This window comes from Hypanus sabinus, chromosome 6 (assembly GCF_030144855.1).
Source record: "Hypanus sabinus isolate sHypSab1 chromosome 6, sHypSab1.hap1, whole genome shotgun sequence".
Lineage (NCBI taxonomy): Eukaryota > Metazoa > Chordata > Chondrichthyes > Myliobatiformes > Dasyatidae > Hypanus > Hypanus sabinus.
The window spans coordinates 101,475,787-101,497,938 of NC_082711.1; the positions used below are offsets into that span (position 1 = coordinate 101,475,787).

Genomic DNA, 22,152 nt, shown 5'->3' on the forward strand with positions numbered 1-22,152 from the left:
TGGGTGGAAGTCAGAAACAGGAAGGGAGCAATCCTTGTGTGGGAGAATTATATAGACCTGTCCAACAGCAATGGAGACACTGTAGATTAGATTAGGATGCAAATTTTGGAATGGTGCAAAAATAACCGGGGTATTGTCATGGGTGACTTCAACTTTCCCAGTATTGATTGGCGTCTCCTTAATGCAAAAGGTTTAGCTGAGGCATTATTTGTTAAGTGTATCCAGGAAGGTTTTCTGACTCAATGTGTTGACAGGGCAACTGGAGGAGAGGCCAAACTGGATCTGGTACTAGGCAATGAACCAGGAAAGGTGACTGATCTGTCATTGGATGAGGAACTCGGAGACATTGACCATAACTCCTTGACCTTTACCATAACCTTGGACAGGGATAGGAGGAGATTGATGCGGATATTTATAGTATACTGCTATCTATAAATAGTATTTAATTGGGGAGAGAGTGTATTATGATACTGTTATGTGGGAACTTAGGAGCACAAATTTGGAAAAGATACACTCAGGGTAATGCACATGGGAAATGTGGAAGTTGTTTAAAGAACACTTGCATGGTGTTCTGAATAGGTTTGTCCCACTGAGGCAAGGAAAAGATGGTAAAGTGAAGGAACCATGTTTGACGAAACATGGAATATTTGAATCAAGGGGGAAAAAGAAGCATACGTAAGGTTTAGGAAGCAAAGATCAGTCAGGGCACATGAGTGTTTATAAGTTAGCCAGGAAGGAGCTCAAGGGGGACTTCGAAGAATTAGGAAGGCTCATGAAAAGGTTTTGATGAGTAGGATTGAGAGAAAACTCCAAGGCACTCTGCACATATGTGAAGAACAGGAGGGCGACTGGAGTAATGGTATGACTGATGAGGGAGAAAATATGAAACGTGACTGGAGTCAGAGGAGGTAGGGGAGGTCCTTTATGTATACTTTGGTGTTCATCAGTGAGATGGACTTGACAAGGGTTGATATGCTGCAATATTTTAACATTAAGAAAGTGGATGTGCTGGGACTTCTGAAAAACATTAGGATAGATGGAGCTGGATAGAATATACTTCTGGTTACTATGAAAAGAGACTGCACCTTTGATGATAATTATTGTGTCTTCACCTGGCATAGAGGTACCACCAGAAGATTGAAAATTGGCAAAAGTTATTCCTTTGTTCAAGAAAGATTATAGAGATATTTCTGGCCAGTATAGACCAATGAGCCATGTCACTGGTGGGGAAACAATTGGAGAGAAGTCTTACAGAATTTAGTGGAAGGTTTTATGAACTATAGTGGAAGCATAATCTGATTACAATTGTGAGGTGTGGCTTGTGCCTCACAAGCCTGTTTGAATTCTTTAAGGAAGTGATGAACAAATTGATCTAGGCAGAGCAATCAATGAGATGTATCTATATTTAGTGAGGCATTCCAGAAGGTTCCCCATAGAAGGCTCGTTCAGAAAGTCAGGAGATGGAATACAGGGTGTTGCTCTTTCAAACAGAGTGTGGCCTCGACAGAACAGTAGAGGAGGGCATAGACTGACATGTTGGAACGGGAATGGGAAGTGGAATGAAAATGGTTGGCCATTGGGAGATCCTGCTTTTTCTGGTGGTGCTCGGTGAAGCGGTCTCTCAATCTACCTCAGGTCTCACCAATATACAGGAGGCCACACTGGAAGCACTGGTGTTATTTTCCAGGGGTCCAAAACCCACTCTTACCTCTCTTTAACTCTTTACGTAAAACCCGAAAAAAAAACTTTGGTATACTCTTTGATATTATTCATATTGCATCTTTTCTCCACGTATGTTTTTTTGGGTTACCTTCTGCTGGTTTTTAAAAGCTTCCCATTCCTCTGACTTCCCACAAATTTTTGCTATATTACATGTCCTCTCTTTTTCTTTAATGCTGTCTTTTCTATTTATGTTGTATTTGACCCCTTGTCAGCCATGGTTGTGTCATCCTCCTTTGAGAATATTTCTTTACCTCTGGGATGTATCTATCCTGCAACTCCCAACTTGCCCCCAGAAAATCCAGCCATTGCTGTTCTGCCACTATCCCTGCTAGTGTTTTCATTCCAATCAATTTGGCCAGCTCATCTCTCACGCCTCTGTCATTCCCTTAACTCCATCTGACTTTACCTTCTTCCTCTCAAAATGTATATCTCGTAGGCATTCTAGAAATTCCCTCTCTTGGGATGCAGCACCAGCCTGATTGTTCCAATCTACCTGCATACTGAAATCCTTCATGACTACGGTAACATTGGCATTTTTGCATGCCTTTCTATTTCCCTTTGAAATTTGCAAGCCACATCCTGGCTACTGTTTGAGGGCCTGTAAATAACTCGCATCAGGTTCTTTTTAGTTTTGCCATTTCTTAACTATACCTACAAGGATTCTGCATCTTCTGATCCTGTGACCTCTTTCCAAGGATTGGATTTCATCTGTTTGCCAGCAGAGACACCCCCACCCATCTACCTATCTCCTTGTCCTTTGAGTGCAGAGTGTATGCTTGGATCTTAAGTTCCCAAATTTGATCTTTGTTCAGTCACAACTCAGTGATGCACTATAAGATCATTTACCTTATTCTGTATACTGTGTGCATTTAAATATAACACCTTAATTCCTCTATTCTTCACAGACTTTAATTTTGCCTCTATGTTACACGTGAACTCATCACACTGACTGAAAATTTGCCCTATCATATGTCTGTTCATCCTTACAATTTCACTACACATTGCATTTGACACGTATACCAGCTGCCCCATCCTCAGTCCTGGTTCCCATCCCAACCCCAATTTTAAATGATTGGAAAAAGATATACAGGTTTTCCCTGTTATCCGAAGGTAGAACGTTCCAATGAAACCATTTGTAAGCCGAAATGTTGCAAAGCGAAGAAGTGATTACCATTAATTTATATGGGAAAAATTTTTGAGCTTTCCCAGACCCAAAAATTAAACTACCAAATCATACCAAACAACACATAAAACCTAAAATAACACTAGCATATAGTAAAAGCAGGAATGATATGGTAAATATACAGCCTAAATAAAGTAGAAATATTGTATGTACAGTCTAGTTTCACTTATCAAAGTCAGAAAGACAGCGAGCCAAAATGGATTTGGAAGAAAAAAAATCAGCATGTAGATGCATGTGCATGTACATGCAAATGTACGTACATGCGTATGCACGTACATGCATGCGCACGCAACTGCCCACACAAGGCTTCACAGTCATGGTAGTCTTTCTTGGGGAAAACACACGAATAAACCGGGTGTCTCTTTTTGGTAAAAGCGAAAATCCTCTTTGGTTAGCGAAAGCAGGTTCTAATGTAGGTCTTTCGTAACAGCGAGCTGTCATAAAGCGAATGTTGGAAAAATGGGGGCCACCTGTAGTGAGGATGTCAGAAGTAGGGTTTTTCACATTGCATGGTTTGCACTGCCAGGAGTTATGTTGGAGGCAAATACATTTGAGACATTTAAGAGACTTTTAGATGGGCACATGGATGAAAAAACAATGGAGCGCTACACAGAATGGAAAAATTAGTTTACTGTTGGATTAGGTTAAGAGTTTGGCACAACATTGTGGGCTGAATTCCCTGTACTGTGCTAAACTGCTCTGTGTTCTACAGTATGTTTCCCGTAAGTTTGTATCTTCTTTTTCTCCTGCCTTGGAGGTATGTCCCTCAGGGCTATGGCAGCTCCTTTAGTGGAACAGTACTCTTTGTAGCTCCTCTGCCTTTGGTGCCCTCTGTTCTGTGCTGTGTTCAACTTCGGGCAGTGACATTTAATCAGCTTAGAGGATGTGGCTTTTAATCATCAGGAGATATCCTCACCAATATTTATCTTGGTCTTGGTCAGGATTTAAAGCTGACAGCTCCAATGACTGCTCCTATTCATCCAAACAAATCTACTTAAACACATCTGGTAGATCTCTACTACCATTTAATACTTAATGAGGCATTTCATTTCTCTGTCCACAAATAACAATTTATATGTTTTGCCCCAGAGCTGATTTTATGATCCTTTACAGCATAAAACAGTTCTCATGCTAAGCTCATGAACCAAAGCAAATAGTCAAAATCCTTTCACTTTAAGGAATGAGTTATCATTACAGAATCAAACTGGAAATTAAGAATGTAATAAGGGTTCTAATAATTGTTGTAGGAACTCGAGTTACACAGTGCAATTTACTGTGACGTTCAAAGAAAAAGTATCTTCCAAAGTTTGAAAAGTAAGTTCATGTTTACTCTATTGGTGGGATCTCCACGGAACTCTGTGTTCTGACAGTTTGTATTGATCAAAGCAGTAATATAGATAAATTATCAAATTTTCTGTTTCTGGAACTTGGCTATGGGTTGATTTGTTGCCAATTTGTCATGAAATGGAAAGCAAAATTTGTTTTTTCTTTTGAAAGCTTAAAATAATGCAGAGAAGATACTAAATTCTTCTCTCCATTTAAGACATTAATTGCAGATTATTAAGAAGTTTTTGTCTAAAGGTCTATTATAGATATGGATGCTCAAAAATCTGGGCTGACATTACACTGTTGAAAGTTCTGTGTTTATTTTTATTAAGCTGGTTGCTGCAAAGGACCAGAGCTTTATTTTGAAGAAGTATAGGGTAGGCATCTACATTTCTCCTAACTCCTTCTCAATCAATTGGCTGTAAACGGATTATTCAGTGTTCATCACATTATTGTCTATGGAAGCTGGCTGCGCAAAATTAACATCACCTTTCCTGCATTGCACCTTAAAAAACAAAGCACTTCATTGGCTATCTATTTCTGTGGGATATTTTGTAAGGAATACAATAGGATTGTCAGAAAATATTTCAATTACTTCCATTACGTTCAATCTGACTATTTTGATTTTGATCTAATTAGATTAAGGAAGCAAATAGTTGGGTTTTGGCAATGCTGTGATACATTTGGTGCAATTTTTAAGGTTTGTGTAAGAACCATTGCAAATTAATATTGAAGTCAAATAAATATTACCTTCTGTGTAGGTGTCTCTTCAGTTAAGGGATCTCAATTCAGTATAGTTCAACTAGTTGCACCAAAGTATTATGTGTAATTAGGCATAATAATGGTAAATACAACAGTTAGTAAGTGTAAACTCAAAACTTACATGCTAAATTTAGTAACTAAGCTTAGTGGTCACCTCAATGTAGGCTATTGCACTGACTTCTGGTCAAATTACAACAACTTTTAGAAAATTCTCAAAATGCTTGTATTTTCAAAAGGTTAAAGCATTTTTCTAGTTTCAACGTGGTCTTATCAGCACAGGCTTAGAAGTAGTCGATAGGCAAGTTGTTTTTAGTGGGTGTTACTCTCATTTCCATTTATATTTGCACAACCCTCCTTCAGGCCTGTGCCTCAGCCAGAATCAGATCTATATTTAGATTACACACATACTCAGATTACTATTTAGGCTATGATGAGATCTAAGGACACATCTAGGATGGTCATGCTCCCTAACTAGTTACATCACCATTTCTTTTTAGCACATTTTCTATTAAAAATGAATGTACAATTGATTATGTTTTGTACTTTGAAATGCCATGTTAAAGTTGGAAAAATACTCTTAATTTTATGAAGCAATTGGAAGAAATTAAGGGCACTCTCCCTCTATTTTTCTGAGTCGAAACAGGATATTCTTTATTTACTGATTTCATCATTGCAACAAGCATTGAATAGCAAAGATTTTGGAAAAAGAAACCTTTGGTGCTTTTAAATTTGACCTTACTTCAATTGAACAAATTGCTGAATGGCCACCATTTCCCTCATCATCTACTGTGGTTAGAATGCAATGGATTTTGTGGAGGAAAATTACTTTCACTTTTTAAGTATTCTTGAGCACATAAATTCATGAATCACTGAAGGAAGCTGTTCAATCCATTATGCCTGTTCCATCTTTCCCTCTCGCCTCTTTATCTAATTTATTCTTTTGAAGATTTAGATTGAATCTGCTTCCAGGACTCTTGGAAGCTGTATATATAAATGCGTTCTTTTTATACGCATGCTCCTTTTGATTGTTTTGTCATTAAACTTATAAAGGGAATGATAACTAAAAGCAAAATTAAGGAAATAATTACAGTAGCTTAGATGGCATCAGTGGAAAAATGAATGGTTAACGTTTTGAGTCGTAGAGCAATGTAGCAGGGTTAGAGATCATTGAGTCCACAGTGCTTACTCAACTAGTCCTAATTTCCTGCACGTGGCCCATATCCTTCTAATCCCTGCCCGTCCATGGATTTTAAGAAATTTTTATTGTACCTGCCTCCTCTGGCAGTCCATTCCATACACTCACCAGTCTCAGTGTGAAAGGTTGCCCGTCCTATCTATTTTAAATCATTGCCCTCTCACCCTAAATCCACTGTTTGCCTACTGCCCTCACATTGCATTGCGTACAAAGTTGGGCAGGGAGTTCAACACATTCTCAAAGATCACCCAAGCCAGAAGGTTTCATCAGGATTTTTAATGAGAAAACTTTGTGAAACTGCAGAAAATTAAGCAAAACATGTATTAGATTCAATCCAGTTATCTCGCGCCCGAATACACTAATATTATTGATTATTCTCACAATCAGTGTTAAACAAGGTAATACAAATGTGCTATGTTCTATAGCTATGCCGTGGATTAGAGCGAACTCGTGGCGTGACGCTGACTTAATAATGATAAATGATGAAAATAATACTTCCGTCAAAGTACATCTACGAAATGTTTACCAATATTAAGAAATATTAAGGCTCACAGACTTTGCCATTCCAAGGGCAAGTAAAGAAGGATAGGGATGGATGCCTTTCTACTTTGTGTGCTTCAAGTCAAAATCCGAATTAGCCCCTGCAGGAAGCGATGTAAAGGAAAAGCACCTTACGAACATGGAGCGATGTTTGTACAAAATGAACTGCGTACAAAGCAAGCAGCACCTCCAGAGTCAGAACATTATGCCCCCTAGTTTTGGACTCCTCTATCCTGGGGAAAAGGCAGCTGCCTTCCACCTTCTTGAAGGTGGCCTGTCATTGTCCTACTGTGTAACCCAGGCCATCTAATCCTGGAAACATCTTCGGATATGTTTCCTGCGCTGTCTCCAGTTTAACTGCATCTTTCCTATACCAGGATGACCAGAATTATACATGTGCAGCTTCACCAATGACTTCTGTAGTTGTCACCAAATGTCCCAGCTCCTATACTCAGTGCCCAGTCTGATGAAGACTGGAGTGCTAAATGCCTTTTTCACTGCGCTGTCCACCTATAATGCTGTCTTCAGTGAACTATACACTTGGACTCCTAGGTCTCCATGTCCCATTACACTTCCTAGTGGCCTACCATTCATCATATAAGTCCAACTCTGGCTTGATTCACCTCAATTTATCTATATTGTAACTTGTTTGTCACTTCTCTACTCACTTCCCTAACTGACTAAGGTCCGTCTGTAATCTATAATAGCCTTCTTCATTATCAGCAACACCTCCCAACTTTGTAACCTCTGCATACTTACTGATCAAGCTTCGTGCATTTGCATCCAAATAATTTACATTAATAGGAAATAACAAAGGTCCCAATAGACGACCTGCAGCACACCGCCGGTCACCAGCTTGTTTACTCCTAGTCAGATTCTGCCAATCCAATAGCTGGTAGATACTGACCCTCAGAATCCCCTCCAGTAACTTCCCCTCACTGATATCTGGTTGACTGGCCTATAATTCCCCAGCTTAACTTTCTGCCTTTCTTAAAAGTGGATCAATTGAAGCTACCTTCCAGTCTTCAGCAACTTTTCAGTGGCTAGCAAGAATGCAAATATCTCTGCAAGGGCCTCTGCAATACCAAATGTGACTGTCCACTAGAAATGCAGCAAAAAGCATTGGATCTAGCTGTGGTGCTGAATAATCATGCTGCAAGCGAACTGTGCCCCCAGATATGATGTTCTGGCTTCATGAGGATACGTACATTTTGCTGCTGTTGTCATGTATGCCAGATTAGAGGCTTCGGTTTGAGGTGCAGCTTCACTTATATCAGGACGGCAAGCAGTGGGAAGATGAACAGGTACTTTGCTGCAGTTACATGTAAGACTGGCTAAAACAAAGCAGGCTTGCAGCTGGGTAAGCCTGTATTTTAGATAGCTGGGATCAGCAATGTACACAAAGTGCTGGAGGAACTCGACACGTCAGGCAGCAACTATGGAGGGAAATCAACAGTCAACATTTCGGACTGAGATCATTCACCAGGACTTTATTCCCCTCCATAGATGCTGCCTGACTTGTCAAGTTCCTCCAGCATTTTGTGTGGCATTCAGGATGTCCAGCATCTGCAGAATTTCTTATGTCTCTGATCAACATTTTAGATTAGTAGGTAGGTGGACAATGATCAGAATGACACATAAACCTATGAGTTTTGAGTATATAACCTCAGAACTAATCTTTTTTGCTATTTAGTCTAATAATGAGAAATGAAGTTGTTATTTATTTCTAATAATGAGGAATTAAGATGTTTTGCCATCTCCTTGAGCTCAGCTTAATTAACGTTGAAGCTTAAAGAATAAATGGTTAAATTTCTTTATTTGCCAGCATTTACATTTTAAAATCTATTTCTTTCAGGAAACTCAGATTGGAAGGTTTACATATAGACAGAGTGTTCTTGATGAGCTGAAATATTATTCGGGCTTTTCCTTTCATATGATTTTACCTACTTGCTGTATTAGATTTGTCTGGGAACCGAAGTGTTATGTTTACATCTGTGATGCTTGGAAAGCTTATTAGTTGTTTGGTTACTTGCTTGATTTCCAACATGGACCTTTAGCATTTGAAGCTCTGGACCAGAATTATCCCTGAATTATACTGAAAATCTTTTCTGAACTGATCTTTGGAAAAACCTGAACACAATACTGCGTTCATTTCACATTTCAAGTATAAAGAGGCATTGAATTTTAATACTTTGGGTGGATTTCCTGAAAATAATAAACAATTACTGCAGATATGTAAGTCACCTCTGTTGCTTATGTGAAGTAAAAGCGATTTGATTGTACTGTTAAGCTCTGGCTGTTAAATAATTCAAATTTGATTTCTTGCAATATTAAAGCCATAGAATTAGAGTTAGTAGTTGATTGCATGATTTGTTTTTATGTATGTGTTCTCCTTTTATACAGGCACTGCTTTCTGAAGTAGAACTGCAGGTGGACAACCACATCAGAGGGGTTTACGTGAACATTACTGCAATTTGTCCTGATGGAAGCACAGTTACGGGGCAAAATAAGTGCAGAAATGTGAAACCTAATGAAACAGTAAGTTTAAAAAGAATCTCTATGTCAGGGGTTCCCAATTTTGTTATGCCATGGGTGAAAACCATTAAGCAAGGGATCCATGGACCCCAGGTTGGGAACCCCTACTCTACATTATGTAAATTTAGATCGTTGAGATTCCTTGGATTACATAATCTATACCATGTTTTTCACAGAAAGAGCACACTTACTATTGTTGGATCACTTTATATTCTTCCTGGCAGTGGTTGAAAGTGTGTGTAAGTTCCAAAATTGTTTCCAGTAAATACACATTTATCAGAATTATCATCAGATTTATGTCATGAAATTTGTTATTTTGTGTGCACAACATGAAAAACATAAAGATAAAGAAAGAAATAGATATAATTAGTGCAAAAGAGGAATAGCAAGGGAATGTTCGAGACTTTACACGAGGAATGGAGGCGGGTTAACCCCTGTTGACATCAGTGGGTCTGTGGTTCAGAGAGCAAACAGCTTTAAGTTCCTTGGCATCCACATCACTGAGGACTTCCGGTGGTCTGTACACACCAGCTGTGTGGTGAAAAAGGCAAAACAGTGCCTCTTTCACCTCAGACGGCTGAGGAAGTTTGGTATGAGTCCCCAATTTTTTAAGAACTTTCTACAGGGGCACAATTGAGAGCATCCTGACTGGCTGCATCACTGCCTGGTATGGGAACTGTACTTCCCTTATTCACAGGATTCTACAGAGAGTGCTGCGGACAGCCCAGCGCATCTGTAGATGTGAACTTCCCACCATTCAGGACATTTACAAAAACAGGTGTGTAAAAAGGGCCCGTAGGATCATTGGGGAGCCGAGTCACCACAACCACAAACTATTCCAGCTTCTACCATCCGGGAAGCAGTACCGCAGCAAAAAAGCCAGGACCAACAGGCTCCGGGACAGCTTCTTCCACCAGGCCATCAGACTGACTAACTCACGCTGATTTGAGAGTATTTCTATGTTACATTGACTGTTCTATTTATTATAATTTATTATAAATTACTATGATTGCACATTTAGACAGAGACATAACGTAAAGATTTTTACTCCTCATGTATGCGAAGGATGTAAGAAATAAAAGTCAATTCAATTTAATTCAAGTTCAAGGTAAATGTACTCTCAAAGTATATATATATATGTCACCATATAAAACCCTGAAATTCATTTTCTTGTGGGTATACTTAATAAATCCATAATAGAATAATAACCATAACAGAATCAATGAAAGACCATTCGATGTTCAACCAGTGTTCAAAAGACAACAAACTGTGCAAATACAAAAATAAAGAAATAATTATAATAATAAATATCAAGAACATGAGATGAAGAGCCCTTGAGAGAGAGTCCATAGATAGTGAGAACATTTCAATGATGGGGCAAGTAAAATTGAATGAAGTTAACCCCTTTGCTTCAAGAGCCAGATGGTTGAGGGGTTATAACTGTTCCTGAACCTGGTGGTATGAGAAGAGAGCATGTTCCTAGGTCCTGACGAAGGGTCTCGGCCCGAAACGTCGACAGCGCTTCTCTCTATAGATGCTGCCTGGCCTGCTGTGCTCTACCAGCATTTTGTGTGTGATGTTCCTAGGTGTTTGGGGTCCCTGATGATGAATGCTGCGTTCCTGCGACAACTTTCATGTAGATGTGCTCAATAGTGGCTGTATCCATTACTCTTTTGTAGGATTTTCCATTAAAGGACATTGATGTTTCGACACCAGGCTGTGATGCAGCCAGTGAACATATTCTCGACTAAACATCCTATAGAAGTCTGTCAAAATTTTAGATGTCATGCCAAATCTTCACAAACACCTAACAAAGTAGAGGCGCTGCCATACTTTCTACATAGTTGCATTTATGTGCTGGGCCCAGGACACATTGAGGAATTTGAAGTTGCTGATCCTCATGAGGACTGGCTAATGGACCCCTGATTTCCTTCTCCTGACGTCAATAATCAGCTCCTTGATCTTGCTGACATTGAAGAAGAAGTTTTTTGTTACGTCACCACTTGTCTGCAGCTGGGCTAATGGAGATTGTGGAGGAAATATTGTTGCCAATCTGAACTGACTGACATCTGCAAGTGAGGAAATCAAGGATCCAATTGCAGAAGAACGCTTCATTGACCATTTAAAAACCTGATGGCAGAGGGGAAGCAACTGTGCCTAAAAAGTTGAGTGTGGGTTTTCTGGCTCCTGTACTTCCTCCCTAATGGTAGTAATAAGAAGAGATGGTGAGGAGCCTTACATATTATTGAGGCTTCAGCTTCTGAAGTTGTACTCGATAGTGGGAGGGTTGTGTTGGCTGAGCCCACAATCCTCTGCAACTTCTTTCGATCCGTACATTGAAGTCTCTGTACCAGATGATGATGCAACCAGTCGGAATGCTCTCCACAATACATCTGTAGAAGTTTGCTGGAGTCTTCGGTGACATACCAAATCTCCTCAAGCTCCTAATGAAGTATAGCCACTGGGTGTGCATCCTCATGACAGCATCAATGTGTTGTTGGGCCCAGGACAGATCTTTTGAGTTGATGATGCCCAGGAAACTTACTGCTCACCCTTTCCACCGCTGACTCCTCAATCAAGACTGGTGTGTGCTTTCCCAACTTGCCTGCCTGAAGTCCACAATGAATTCCTTGCTCTTGCTAATGTTGAGGGCAAGGTGGTTGTTGCGTTACCACTTGGCCAGATGATCCAGGTCACTGCTGGACACGTCCTTATTACCGCCGAGATTCTGCCAGTCACAGTGGTGTCATCGGTGACTTCATTAATGGCGTTATTGAAGGCACAAGTAATCCCAGATAACAGCGTGGTGAGAGCTTTGACACTGAATGAACTTGGGAAACCTGGGAGATAAATTTGGATATGATAGCATTTTTCTACTGCAGCTGTTAGTTTTGAATACATTCTTCTGCTTATTACCTTAATGTCACACAGTTCAACAAGCATGAAGAAGTAAGTCACTGGCATTGTTTATAGGAATTGGTTTGTCACTCAATTATTTAAAAGCTTTGTACTCTCTGGAGTTCTTCAGATTTGGTTGGAAGCCGCAGAGAAGGGTATGGCAGGTGCTGAAAAACTTCGCCTTCACATTAAAAATCCTGCTATTACAGATCAGTGATTATCAGGCCTTCCCTTTTCTTTTCAGCAAGACTGAGAGAATGAGCAAAGGACAGGCACAGCAGAACAAGCTGGTACACAAGAAAATGGGGAGAGGAGGGTCGCAAGGCTGTCGTCTACCACTTACTGTCATACTGCACGTCCTGTACTGCTGAGGAAGATGCAAGGCCCGTTCGTTCATCTCTTCCCTTCCCAGTATCAGAATCAGGTTTAATACCACTGGCGTATCTCGTGAAATGTGTTGTTTTATGGCAGCAGTACATTGCGGTACATAATAATAAACAACAATAAATTACAATAAGAAATATGTATAAAAATATAAATTAAGTAAGCAGTGCAAAAGAAGTGCAAAGAAATAGTGAGGTAGCGGTCACCTTCTACCAAACAGTCCCAAACGAAATGGTGATTCACATGCACTTCTTCTAATCTAATGTACTGTATTTGATATTTACAATATATTGTAAGAAAAAACAAAGAAGAATTGGCATCTTAAGCATCTGTACTCAGTTGGTAGGAGAGAACCTGAGGTTCTGTTTGTCAGTTTAATTCACCAACTCACTTCCACTCTGATTTTCAGGACTCAGTGTGGAGATCTTCTACTCACACTTTTCGTTCTGTATCGGAGCTCCCCCATTGCTGCCACTCATCATTTCGGCTCAGTTTTCCTTTTACTTTTTGGGCTTGCTGGGTGTTTTCCACAACCTCGCTATTTACAACAGACACAAAGAAAGAAAGCAATATGTTCATGACTGCTACTGCATGTACCCCTTTTGACCCATTTGGTCTCAGTCTATCGGAGATGCTCTCCTTCATCTACCTGTTCCCTCCTCCATTTTCTCTGTTCCTGCAAATGAATTTGATTCTCTCTATCCCAGTTGTGATGAAGGATACTGGACTTACAATGTCAGCTGCTTTGTTTCCATAGATGTTGCCTGACCCGTTGAATATTCAGCATTTTCTTCTAATTTTATCTTTGAGTTGCATGCTCTGATTACAGCATATGTTGCAATGGAAGACTATAAGGAAGATTCTTGGAGAAAAGACCACACAAAAAAGGCATTAAGTAATATAGTTGTTTGTTCAAAGGACCTAGCACATGCATCAGACACCTGTAAGAGATGCTTCTTGCCTGTCCTTGCTCAATATAGCTGGCAACACTCTCCTGACTAGAAACCTATGGACATTCCTGGTTGCCAAGTAGGTCTATTGTAATATTTGCAATCAAAATCAGGTGATACTTGAACCAATTTCTCACATACTGGATGAGGTTTCAAATTGAGGTGCAATATCAAACTAAGATGTTAATTTCCATTCAGAAGAATCTAAAATATAATTTGACACCATTCAGGAAAAAAGGGGTTTCCCACTGTTCTACCTAATGTCAATACAGTTGATTGTTCACAGCAGGTCAGGCAGCATCTATAGGGAGAAGTGCTGTCAACATTTCGGACGGAGACCTGACTTCGTCCTGATGAAGGGTCTCGGCCCGAAACGTCGACAGCGCTTTTCCCTATAGATGCTGCCTGACCTGCTGTATTCCACCAGCATTTTGTGTGTGTTGCTTGAATTTCCAGCATCTGCAGATTTCCTCGTGTTTGACAGTTGATTGTTCATCTACTTTATGAATGCAAGATCACATTAAGATCACATTTTCTCCTCATGTGGTGGTATAAATAGAGCATAAAAGTTAGTCAGTTTCACACGAGCACTTTTCAGATTTCCAAGATATTTGGTGAAATGCCATCAGATACGGGCACCATGATGGCATAGCAGTTAGCACGATACTGTCACAGCTCAGTGCGTTGGAGTTTGGGGTTTAATTCTGATGCTGTCTGTAAGGAGTGTCTACATCTTTTCCATGAACTTGTGAGTTTCCTCCAAGTGCTCTGGTTTCCTCCCACATTCCAAAAACGTACTGGTTAGTAGGTTAATTGGTCATTGTAAACTGTCCTGTGACTAGGCTAGGGTTAAATAGATGGATTGGTGGGTGGAGTGGCTCACTGGGCTGGAAGACGTGTTCTGCACTGAATCTCTAAATAAATAAATAGAAATTATGCTGTTATAGATGACAAACATCTGTTGAACAAACAACATGGTGAAATCCATTTCAAGTTGTTTATGGAATAATGCCCACGAGAAGAACTGAATGGTATTTGAGAGAAAGATGGATGCAGCTGAGGTAGAAAGGAGTAGAAAATTATACCGTTAAGGTTGGAAGCTGCCTCATGTGAAGTTTAAATATTCCTGGCATGTTCCTCTGCAATTTCTATGTTGTTTATAGAAATTCACCCTCACTTCTCACTCCAGTCAGGGTGGAAGTAGGATGGAAATAAACTCCAACAGAGTCATAGTCATATGGAAATAAACCCCATGCATGTGACTTTGCACCATATGTCAATTAAGAATAATTTTGTACAATCAAAAAATTGCATTGATTACTCTTCTGGCCATTTTACCAGTAATTGATTTGAAATAATCAAAATTTAAGTGACAGAATATAGCACAGAAGCACCTCAAGAAACCTTTTTTGATATCCTTTTCTTTATTTTATTGCATTGATAGGGCATTTTATTCTCATAAATAGTTGAAGCATGTAAAATTGAAGGGGAAAGTTATAACGGCTCTGTATTTTGTTTGGTTTCGTGTTTCTGTCAATTTAGCAATTGTAGATCTAAAGATCATTGCACTTATCTCCAGAGATTGTCAGAGTTAGAGGAAGGAGCAGAAATCTTTTAAATAAATCAAAACCCAACTGTTAGCTGAAATGAAGGGCCAATGTGAATCAAGTTCAGTCTGCTTCCATGGAATGTGAAAATAAGCGATCCGATACCGTTGCAGAATAAGGCCTTTCCACATGAATAACATATCTACCCAGCACAGAGCGAGGCATGTTCCTTTGTGTGTTGTTATCAGTATCCAATAACAGAGTCACAGTGAAAACGACAAATGATGTTGTTTTCAGGGTTAAAGGTCAGGGATAAAAGGCAGATTGTTTGTCTTTGTCTCCAGAGATCAACATTTATACAGCCAGTTAACAGTGAGAGAGGCTGGATGTAGGTTTATGGATAATGTTATTCTGAGGGAATGTGAAGAAGCCCCTAAGTGCAAAGAAATACAGAATATTTTAGATAGATTTTAATGGATGTTAAACAGTTGAGTTGGAATTGAGAGCGAAAGAATGTAGAATGTTAAGAAAAACGATATTGCCTAGAAATTAGTCATGTATAAAATTCATTCTGAGTAAATGCAATCATGTCAATGATCATTTCCTGGTTGATTAGCAAGTGCTGGGAAGTCAGGGAATTCTGGGTGTGACATTTGCTTCATGTCAATCACTCTGGCATCAAAGATCATACGCTGCACATTTTTCCCCATGGCAAAGAGAAATTTATGTTCTGGGGAAAACCTATGTTCATTCTTGTTAATCATTGTTAATTCTTTAAACAAAACTGGAGAACATCACACAGGCTTTGGAGTGGAATAGCAATTAAATTGTGAGTCTTGTCACATTTGTATTCTGTTTCATCCCTATCCTCAGTTTTTAATGGCTTGCATATTAATGAATTTATGGAGTTCCCTTCACTGATCACAGCCTCTCTTAATGACTACCAGTGCTGTGTTCAGTGGTTATTGGATCAGACTGCATAGCATTGTGCTGCTACTCACAGTATGGAAGGCAATCAGGCCAAACCCTTACTTGGAGTTGTCCAGGCACATTAGAATTGTGATTTCCCTCCCATGTGCCTTCCTTAACTCCCAAGCAGCTTATTCTGCCACTGATGAGCAGTTGTGATGGGGAGAGTTTTTTAAGCATTGACTGTCCTTCAAGTAGTCAGGCTAGCAGCAGTGAGGCAGCAGAGTATTGTGCAAATGTCTTAGGCACACGTGTATACCTCAAGGTCAAAGTAAATTTATATTGATAGTACATATATGTTACCATATACTGAGATTTGTTTTCTTGTGGGCATACTCATTGAATCTGCAGATAATAACTATAACACCCAGCTAGGGTGTTTGGACAGAGTGCAGAAGACAACAAACTGTGCAAAGCAAAAAGAAACAACAATAATAAATAAATAAGCAATAAATATTGGGAACATGAAACGGAGTCTGTGAAAGTGAGTCCTTAGGTGCAGGAATATTTCATGATGTGGCAAGTGGTGTTGAGTGAAGTTATCCCCTTTGGTTCAAGAGCCTGATGACTGAGGCGTGATAACTTCCTGAACCTGGTGGTCTGAGTCCTGAGACTCTACCTTCTTCCCTTGGCTGCAGTGAGAAGAGAGTATGACCATGATGTGGTGATGATGCTGCTCTCCTGTGACATGCTTCATGCAGATGTGCTCAATGGTGTGGAGGGCTTTACCTCTGATGGACTGGGCCGCATCAACTACTTGTAGGATTTTCCATTCAAGGGCGTTGGCACAGTACTTTAGTACTTTTATGTATTTCACTGTACTATTGTCACACAAACAAGACATGTTTCATGACATATGTGAGTGATAATAAACCCTATTCTGATTGGGTCTGTATTGTGAACTGAGCGTGGGAAGAGAGGGGAGCAGGAAACAACAGAGGGACATTCTGTAATTATCAATTATTCAATTGCTTGGAATCAAATGACTTTGCCTGAAAACTATAAAGGTCTCCTTTTAATACAGGAACCTGTGTGCAAAATCCCCTTCCATTACTTTTACAAGGTTTTTTTTAAAATTGCTTCAAGATTTTATCACAAAAGAGCAAGAAGACATTTAGCATTCTGTTTTTCATTAATACACCAGGACAGGGGAAATCCAGTTGTTGACCAAGTAGGTTTCAAACAAAAAGAAACATAGTTTTTAATTATTATCTTGTATTTTACTTACATTTTGGTAAAATATACTTATAGCTGAGCGTGGTTCTCCCAATGCTAATTCTCGGGTTTTTCTTTCGATTTAGGCCTCATTTAATGTGACAATTGGAGTGACAGAGTGTTTCGAAGGCATCAAGTCTATTATTTTAAAACCCGTTGGATACAATGAAACAACTGTTATTTCTATAAGCAGCACTTGTACTTGTCAGTGCAAAGGACCTAAAGGTCATGAGCCTGGAAGATGCTTCAATAAAGAGATTGACCCAGATTGTAGACTTTGCCAGTGTGAAGACAATGCTACTAATTCTTCCTGCAGAGGATTGTCCCAAGAACAATGTCTCACTGAAAGCTGCCGGCAATATAAACACCAACCTGTTTGCAGTAATCGAGGGATTTGCAACTGTGGGAAGTGTTTATGCTACCAAACGAAACTAGGTAGAGTTTATGGAAAATATTGTGAACTCGATGACTTTTCTTGTCCTTATCACCAAGGGCAGCTGTGTGCTGGTAAGCTGATGAATTCATGACATTCATTAACCTCCTGTAGAAAGCTAACCATTCACTAGATTGTTACACTATTTCTTTCAATGTTAGTAAATTAAACCTTGATATGGAACTTTATAATGAGGATGTGAATTTTAATCCTTTTTGCATTGTTAATATCCATGCATACATTTAAATGCTATCTTTCGTACTTTATTGCAAATAACAGAGTATGTGGATCTCTCTCAGCAACAGTCCATCAAGGTTCCACATCAGATAAGCATACTGAGAAATAAAAACTGCTCTCAAGCAACCTTCCAATCAAAATTCAGGGAAAATGGCGGCCATTACTGCAACTCTGGAGACTAGTAACTGAAAACCTGTGAGCTAACTAAGAAATTTGAGCATTAATCTCACATGCCACTTCTGTATCAGCAGCATTTTAGGGTCAAGCTTGAGCCAAGTTCAAATATAAATCGTGCAGGTTAAATGTGCGGAAAGTGACTGGGATTTCTGGAAAGCACCCACTACCCACCAACCCACTATCTCTCCCTTTTAAATCTCAATGCAGCAAGCTTCAGGTGAGTGACCATTACCCATTACTGTCCTTTCACCTCCCCCCCCCCCACTTCATCCCTCAGGAGTGGCATGTTTCTGCAGTCACGAATCTCATCTGTGATTTCATATACTTCTATGGACTAACTAAACTTGGTCAGTGGAAACCAGATGGGCGTACAGTGGTATGTTGGGGCCAAGCAGTTGACAGGGAGATTAGTAAGCATTGCCACAGCTGTTTACTTGGATTGTTATGTGAAAGGCTTCCTTCACTGAATTTGTGACAGCTGCAACATTGAAGTATGTTAATTATGACAAGCGAGCTGCACTGAGGAGCTCAGACTATCTGCGTCAGCCATAAATGCTGACAGTGCAGCCTCAGCTTGTAACTTGTAGTCAGGACAAAATTGAACGTGGATATCTGCGGCACCAAATGGCGGGCTTCAGTGGAGAGATGCGGATCGCAAAAGTCCACCCCGGCACGTCCGAGCAGAAGATAAAATCATTTGAGTGAAGCTGTGTGCATTCCACCTCAGGTGAAGCACTGGAGGAGCTGAGCACTGTGATCAGCAGGCACGAAGCTGCGCACCATGATGCCCTGCCTGTCATTGCGGGAGAGTTCAGCTGGGGCCAGCTTGAAGGAATCTCTGAACAACTACCATCAGCATATCCCCTGTGGAACCGGAAAAGCTGTTTTGTAACTTCAAAACATTAAACTAATTCAAAGGAAGACACGGGAGTCCAGGAATGGGGGGTGTAACTCCGAGTGTACTTGAAGCGAGGCACACACATATCATGTGGCATCTTGATGATGTATGCAATTCACGTATTTATACATATAACTCATAATGAATTATTTAAATGAAGCAGAATGTTTAAAGAGCCAATATACACAAGGTTACTCAAATATTAAATACACAACACTCCTCCCTGCTTGGCTATAAACTCCAACTCAATAGAGAATGCGTCTCAATAATATACACAGTATATTATATAATACAACTACTATATACAGAGATCCACAGCATATTAAGTTTTCAATTGTCCCATTTAGGCTTTAAGATTTAATCAGTGTGGATGATTTCTTACTCTTGTGGGATAATGTCTTACCTGACAAGGAGGATCACTCTGCTTGGCAGGTGAGACTCGTTGCTGTGAAGCAATCTCAGGTTCTGGGATCCCCTCTGTGGTGATTACGTGAATTGACACTGAAACAGCAGGAAGTTGTTCTGACAGCTCTGAACATATTTCTTCTTCTAGTTTGTGCATCTTGATCTTGGGAAGGTGCATTTAGTTCACAGGTGTATTCTCCTATTAATCCTTTTATTGCTCCCTTTATGATCTGATCTCTCCCTTTGGTTTTCGCTTCCACAGTATTATCTGACAAAACTTCTGTTTTTGTATCTCCATTGACTTCTTTCTTTTTGGCCTTCCATTCATCCAGCTGGGTTTTGGTCTTTGCATCTACTTTTACAAGCAGCTCTTTGTCTCCCACTTGAAGTTCATGTAATAACCTGAATGCACGGAGATTAAATTCTGGTTCTTTATACTCACAAAAGCCAAATGCTTGCAACTGTCCTGAAGCTCCTTGAACTCTCCTCCAGCTTAAAACCACGCAACGTTTCACAAGTAACTGTCCGATTAACATATCAGAAGCTTTCTCAGATATGCTCCTACAATAACTGTTCTAGTCAGATCAGTGCTTACGTCACTTTCATGCTTCCTCTGAGCAGGATCGTCATTTCTTGGTCCAATATGCTTTCCAACCGGAGGCACAGAGGTTGATTCCAACACCTGTTTGGTCCTCTGTTGGGCAAATTTTCATGGTGTTTATCATGGAGACAGATTTGGCATCATCCAGTACCTTTATTAATTTGCTTTCAGTTGACCTCATTGCAGGGGATGTGGCATGCAAATAGAGTATGGAACTCCAATCAAGGTGTAGTTGTCTCAGCAATCACGCCCCCACAATGCTGGTCCTCCTGGTTTTACCACATAAAAGCTCAAAGTGCCTTGCTGGTTTTTGTATTTCACTGTTACAAATGTCATTCCCACCGTAGTTATCTTTTTACCAACAGAACTTCTCAGTTGGATATCTGCAGGCTTTAGTTTAGTATCTTTGAAATGCCTTTCAAACTTGTGGAATGATTGAAATAGCTGAACCAGTGTGTCCAAATCCATTTTAATTAGTTTGTCATTTTCTTCTAGCATAAGCCATATTGCTTGACTATTGTTAATTTTCATGCTGGATATCTCAAGTGACACAGTCTTGTGTTGCTCTCATCATTATCAGATTTTTCATCAAATGTGTGTAGATTTGTCCTCTTTATGAAACTGCATCTCGACTTTTAATCTTTTCCTCTTTCTTGTGTGGTCTGTTTATTTCTTTCTGCCTGGCATGCTCTTTGTATGTGTTCTACTTTGTTGCATTTGCTATAAGTTTCACCTTTAAATCTACATTGGTCTGTTGTATGTGAACCCCTGCCACAACAGCAACAAAATTTGTTCAGCCTGGCCAGTTTCTGTTTAGACTTTACAATTTTGTTCACTTTCATTCCTGACTGTTACTCAATTGCGTTTCTGTCTGTGGTTTCCTGTAAAACAACAATTTCCACTGCTTTTTAAAATGTAAGTTGTGCTTCAGTTAGGAGCCGCTTTTGAATGCTTTATTGTCCACAAAAGAAATGATCCTTCAGTGTATCATTAAGCCTATTACCAAATTGATAACGCTCAGCCAAACCCTGCAATTCAGCCATGTATGCTGAAATGGACTCACTTTTTTGATTCCATTGTGAAATCTAAAGCAACAATGGCTTCAGTTCTCAGGGTTCCTGCATTACCTTGACAATACCTGCAAAGCTCATTTCTGTAACGCTATCAGTTTTGTTTTAAAAATACCTCGCCACCAGTATTATGTTTTGTAACTTCAACACATTAAGCAAATTCAGAGGAAGACACTAGAGCCCAGGAATTTGGGTCTAACTTCGTTCTTTACTTTAAGCGAGGTGCACACCATATCACACAGCTGTGTGAATTTTGCAATTCATGTTAGTTCAAGATTACTTGAACATTAAATACACACCAGGAATGAATACTGTTATACCACCACCAAGAATGTTTATGTACCATCCCACGCCCACACTTTAGAAAAATTGATCACCTGGCAGTACTCACAGCCTATTAGCAGAGACTAAAGACAGCAGCACCAGTGGTGAGGACGAGGAGTCTGGCTGAAAGACAATGGTAGTTATGAGCTTAACAGCCAGGGATACACATTCTATTGAAAGGGCAGGTAGGTAGGCAGAGGAGGAGGAGGAGGACTGGCTGTGCTGGAAAAATTGAAATCAAATCTTTAGAAAGAGGTGACTGGATGATGTAGCATCCTTGTGGGTAGAGTTAAGTAACTGCAAGGGTAAGAAGACCTGACGGGAGTTATTTACAGGCCTCCAAAAAGTAGACAGGATGTGGACTACAAATTACAACTGGAGATGGAAAATGCAATGTTACATTAGTCATGGGGGATTTCAATATGTAGATGGATTGGGAAAATCAAATTGATGCTGGATCCCAGGAGAGAGAATTTGTGGAATGCCTCTGAGGTGGCTTTTTAGAGCAGCTTCTGGTTGAGCCCACTATAGGATCAGCTATTCTGGATTGGATTTTACTGCAATGAACCAGAAATTATTAGAGAGCTTGGAGTAAAGGAACCCTTAAGTCCAGTGATCATAATATAGAATTCACCCTGCAATTTGAGAAGGACAAACTAAAATCAGGTATATTGGTACCAGAGTTGATAAAGGGAAATATAGCAGCATGAGAGAGGCTCTGACCAAAATTGTTTGGAAGGGAACACTAGCCGAGATGATGGCAGAGCAGCAATGGCTGGAG

General features: G+C 39.9%; 1 protein-coding gene across 1 annotated transcript in view; it reads left to right on the plus strand.

The window, feature by feature from the left end:
- Window positions 1–22,152, plus strand: part of itgb8 (integrin, beta 8) — a 99,664-nt gene that overhangs the window by 39,474 nt on the left and 38,038 nt on the right. The window contains exons 9-10 of the mRNA XM_059972674.1: window positions 9,132–9,266; window positions 17,313–17,733. Of these exons, the coding sequence (XP_059828657.1) occupies window positions 9,132–9,266; window positions 17,313–17,733 (556 nt within the window). The remainder of the gene's footprint in view (window positions 1–9,131; window positions 9,267–17,312; window positions 17,734–22,152) is intronic.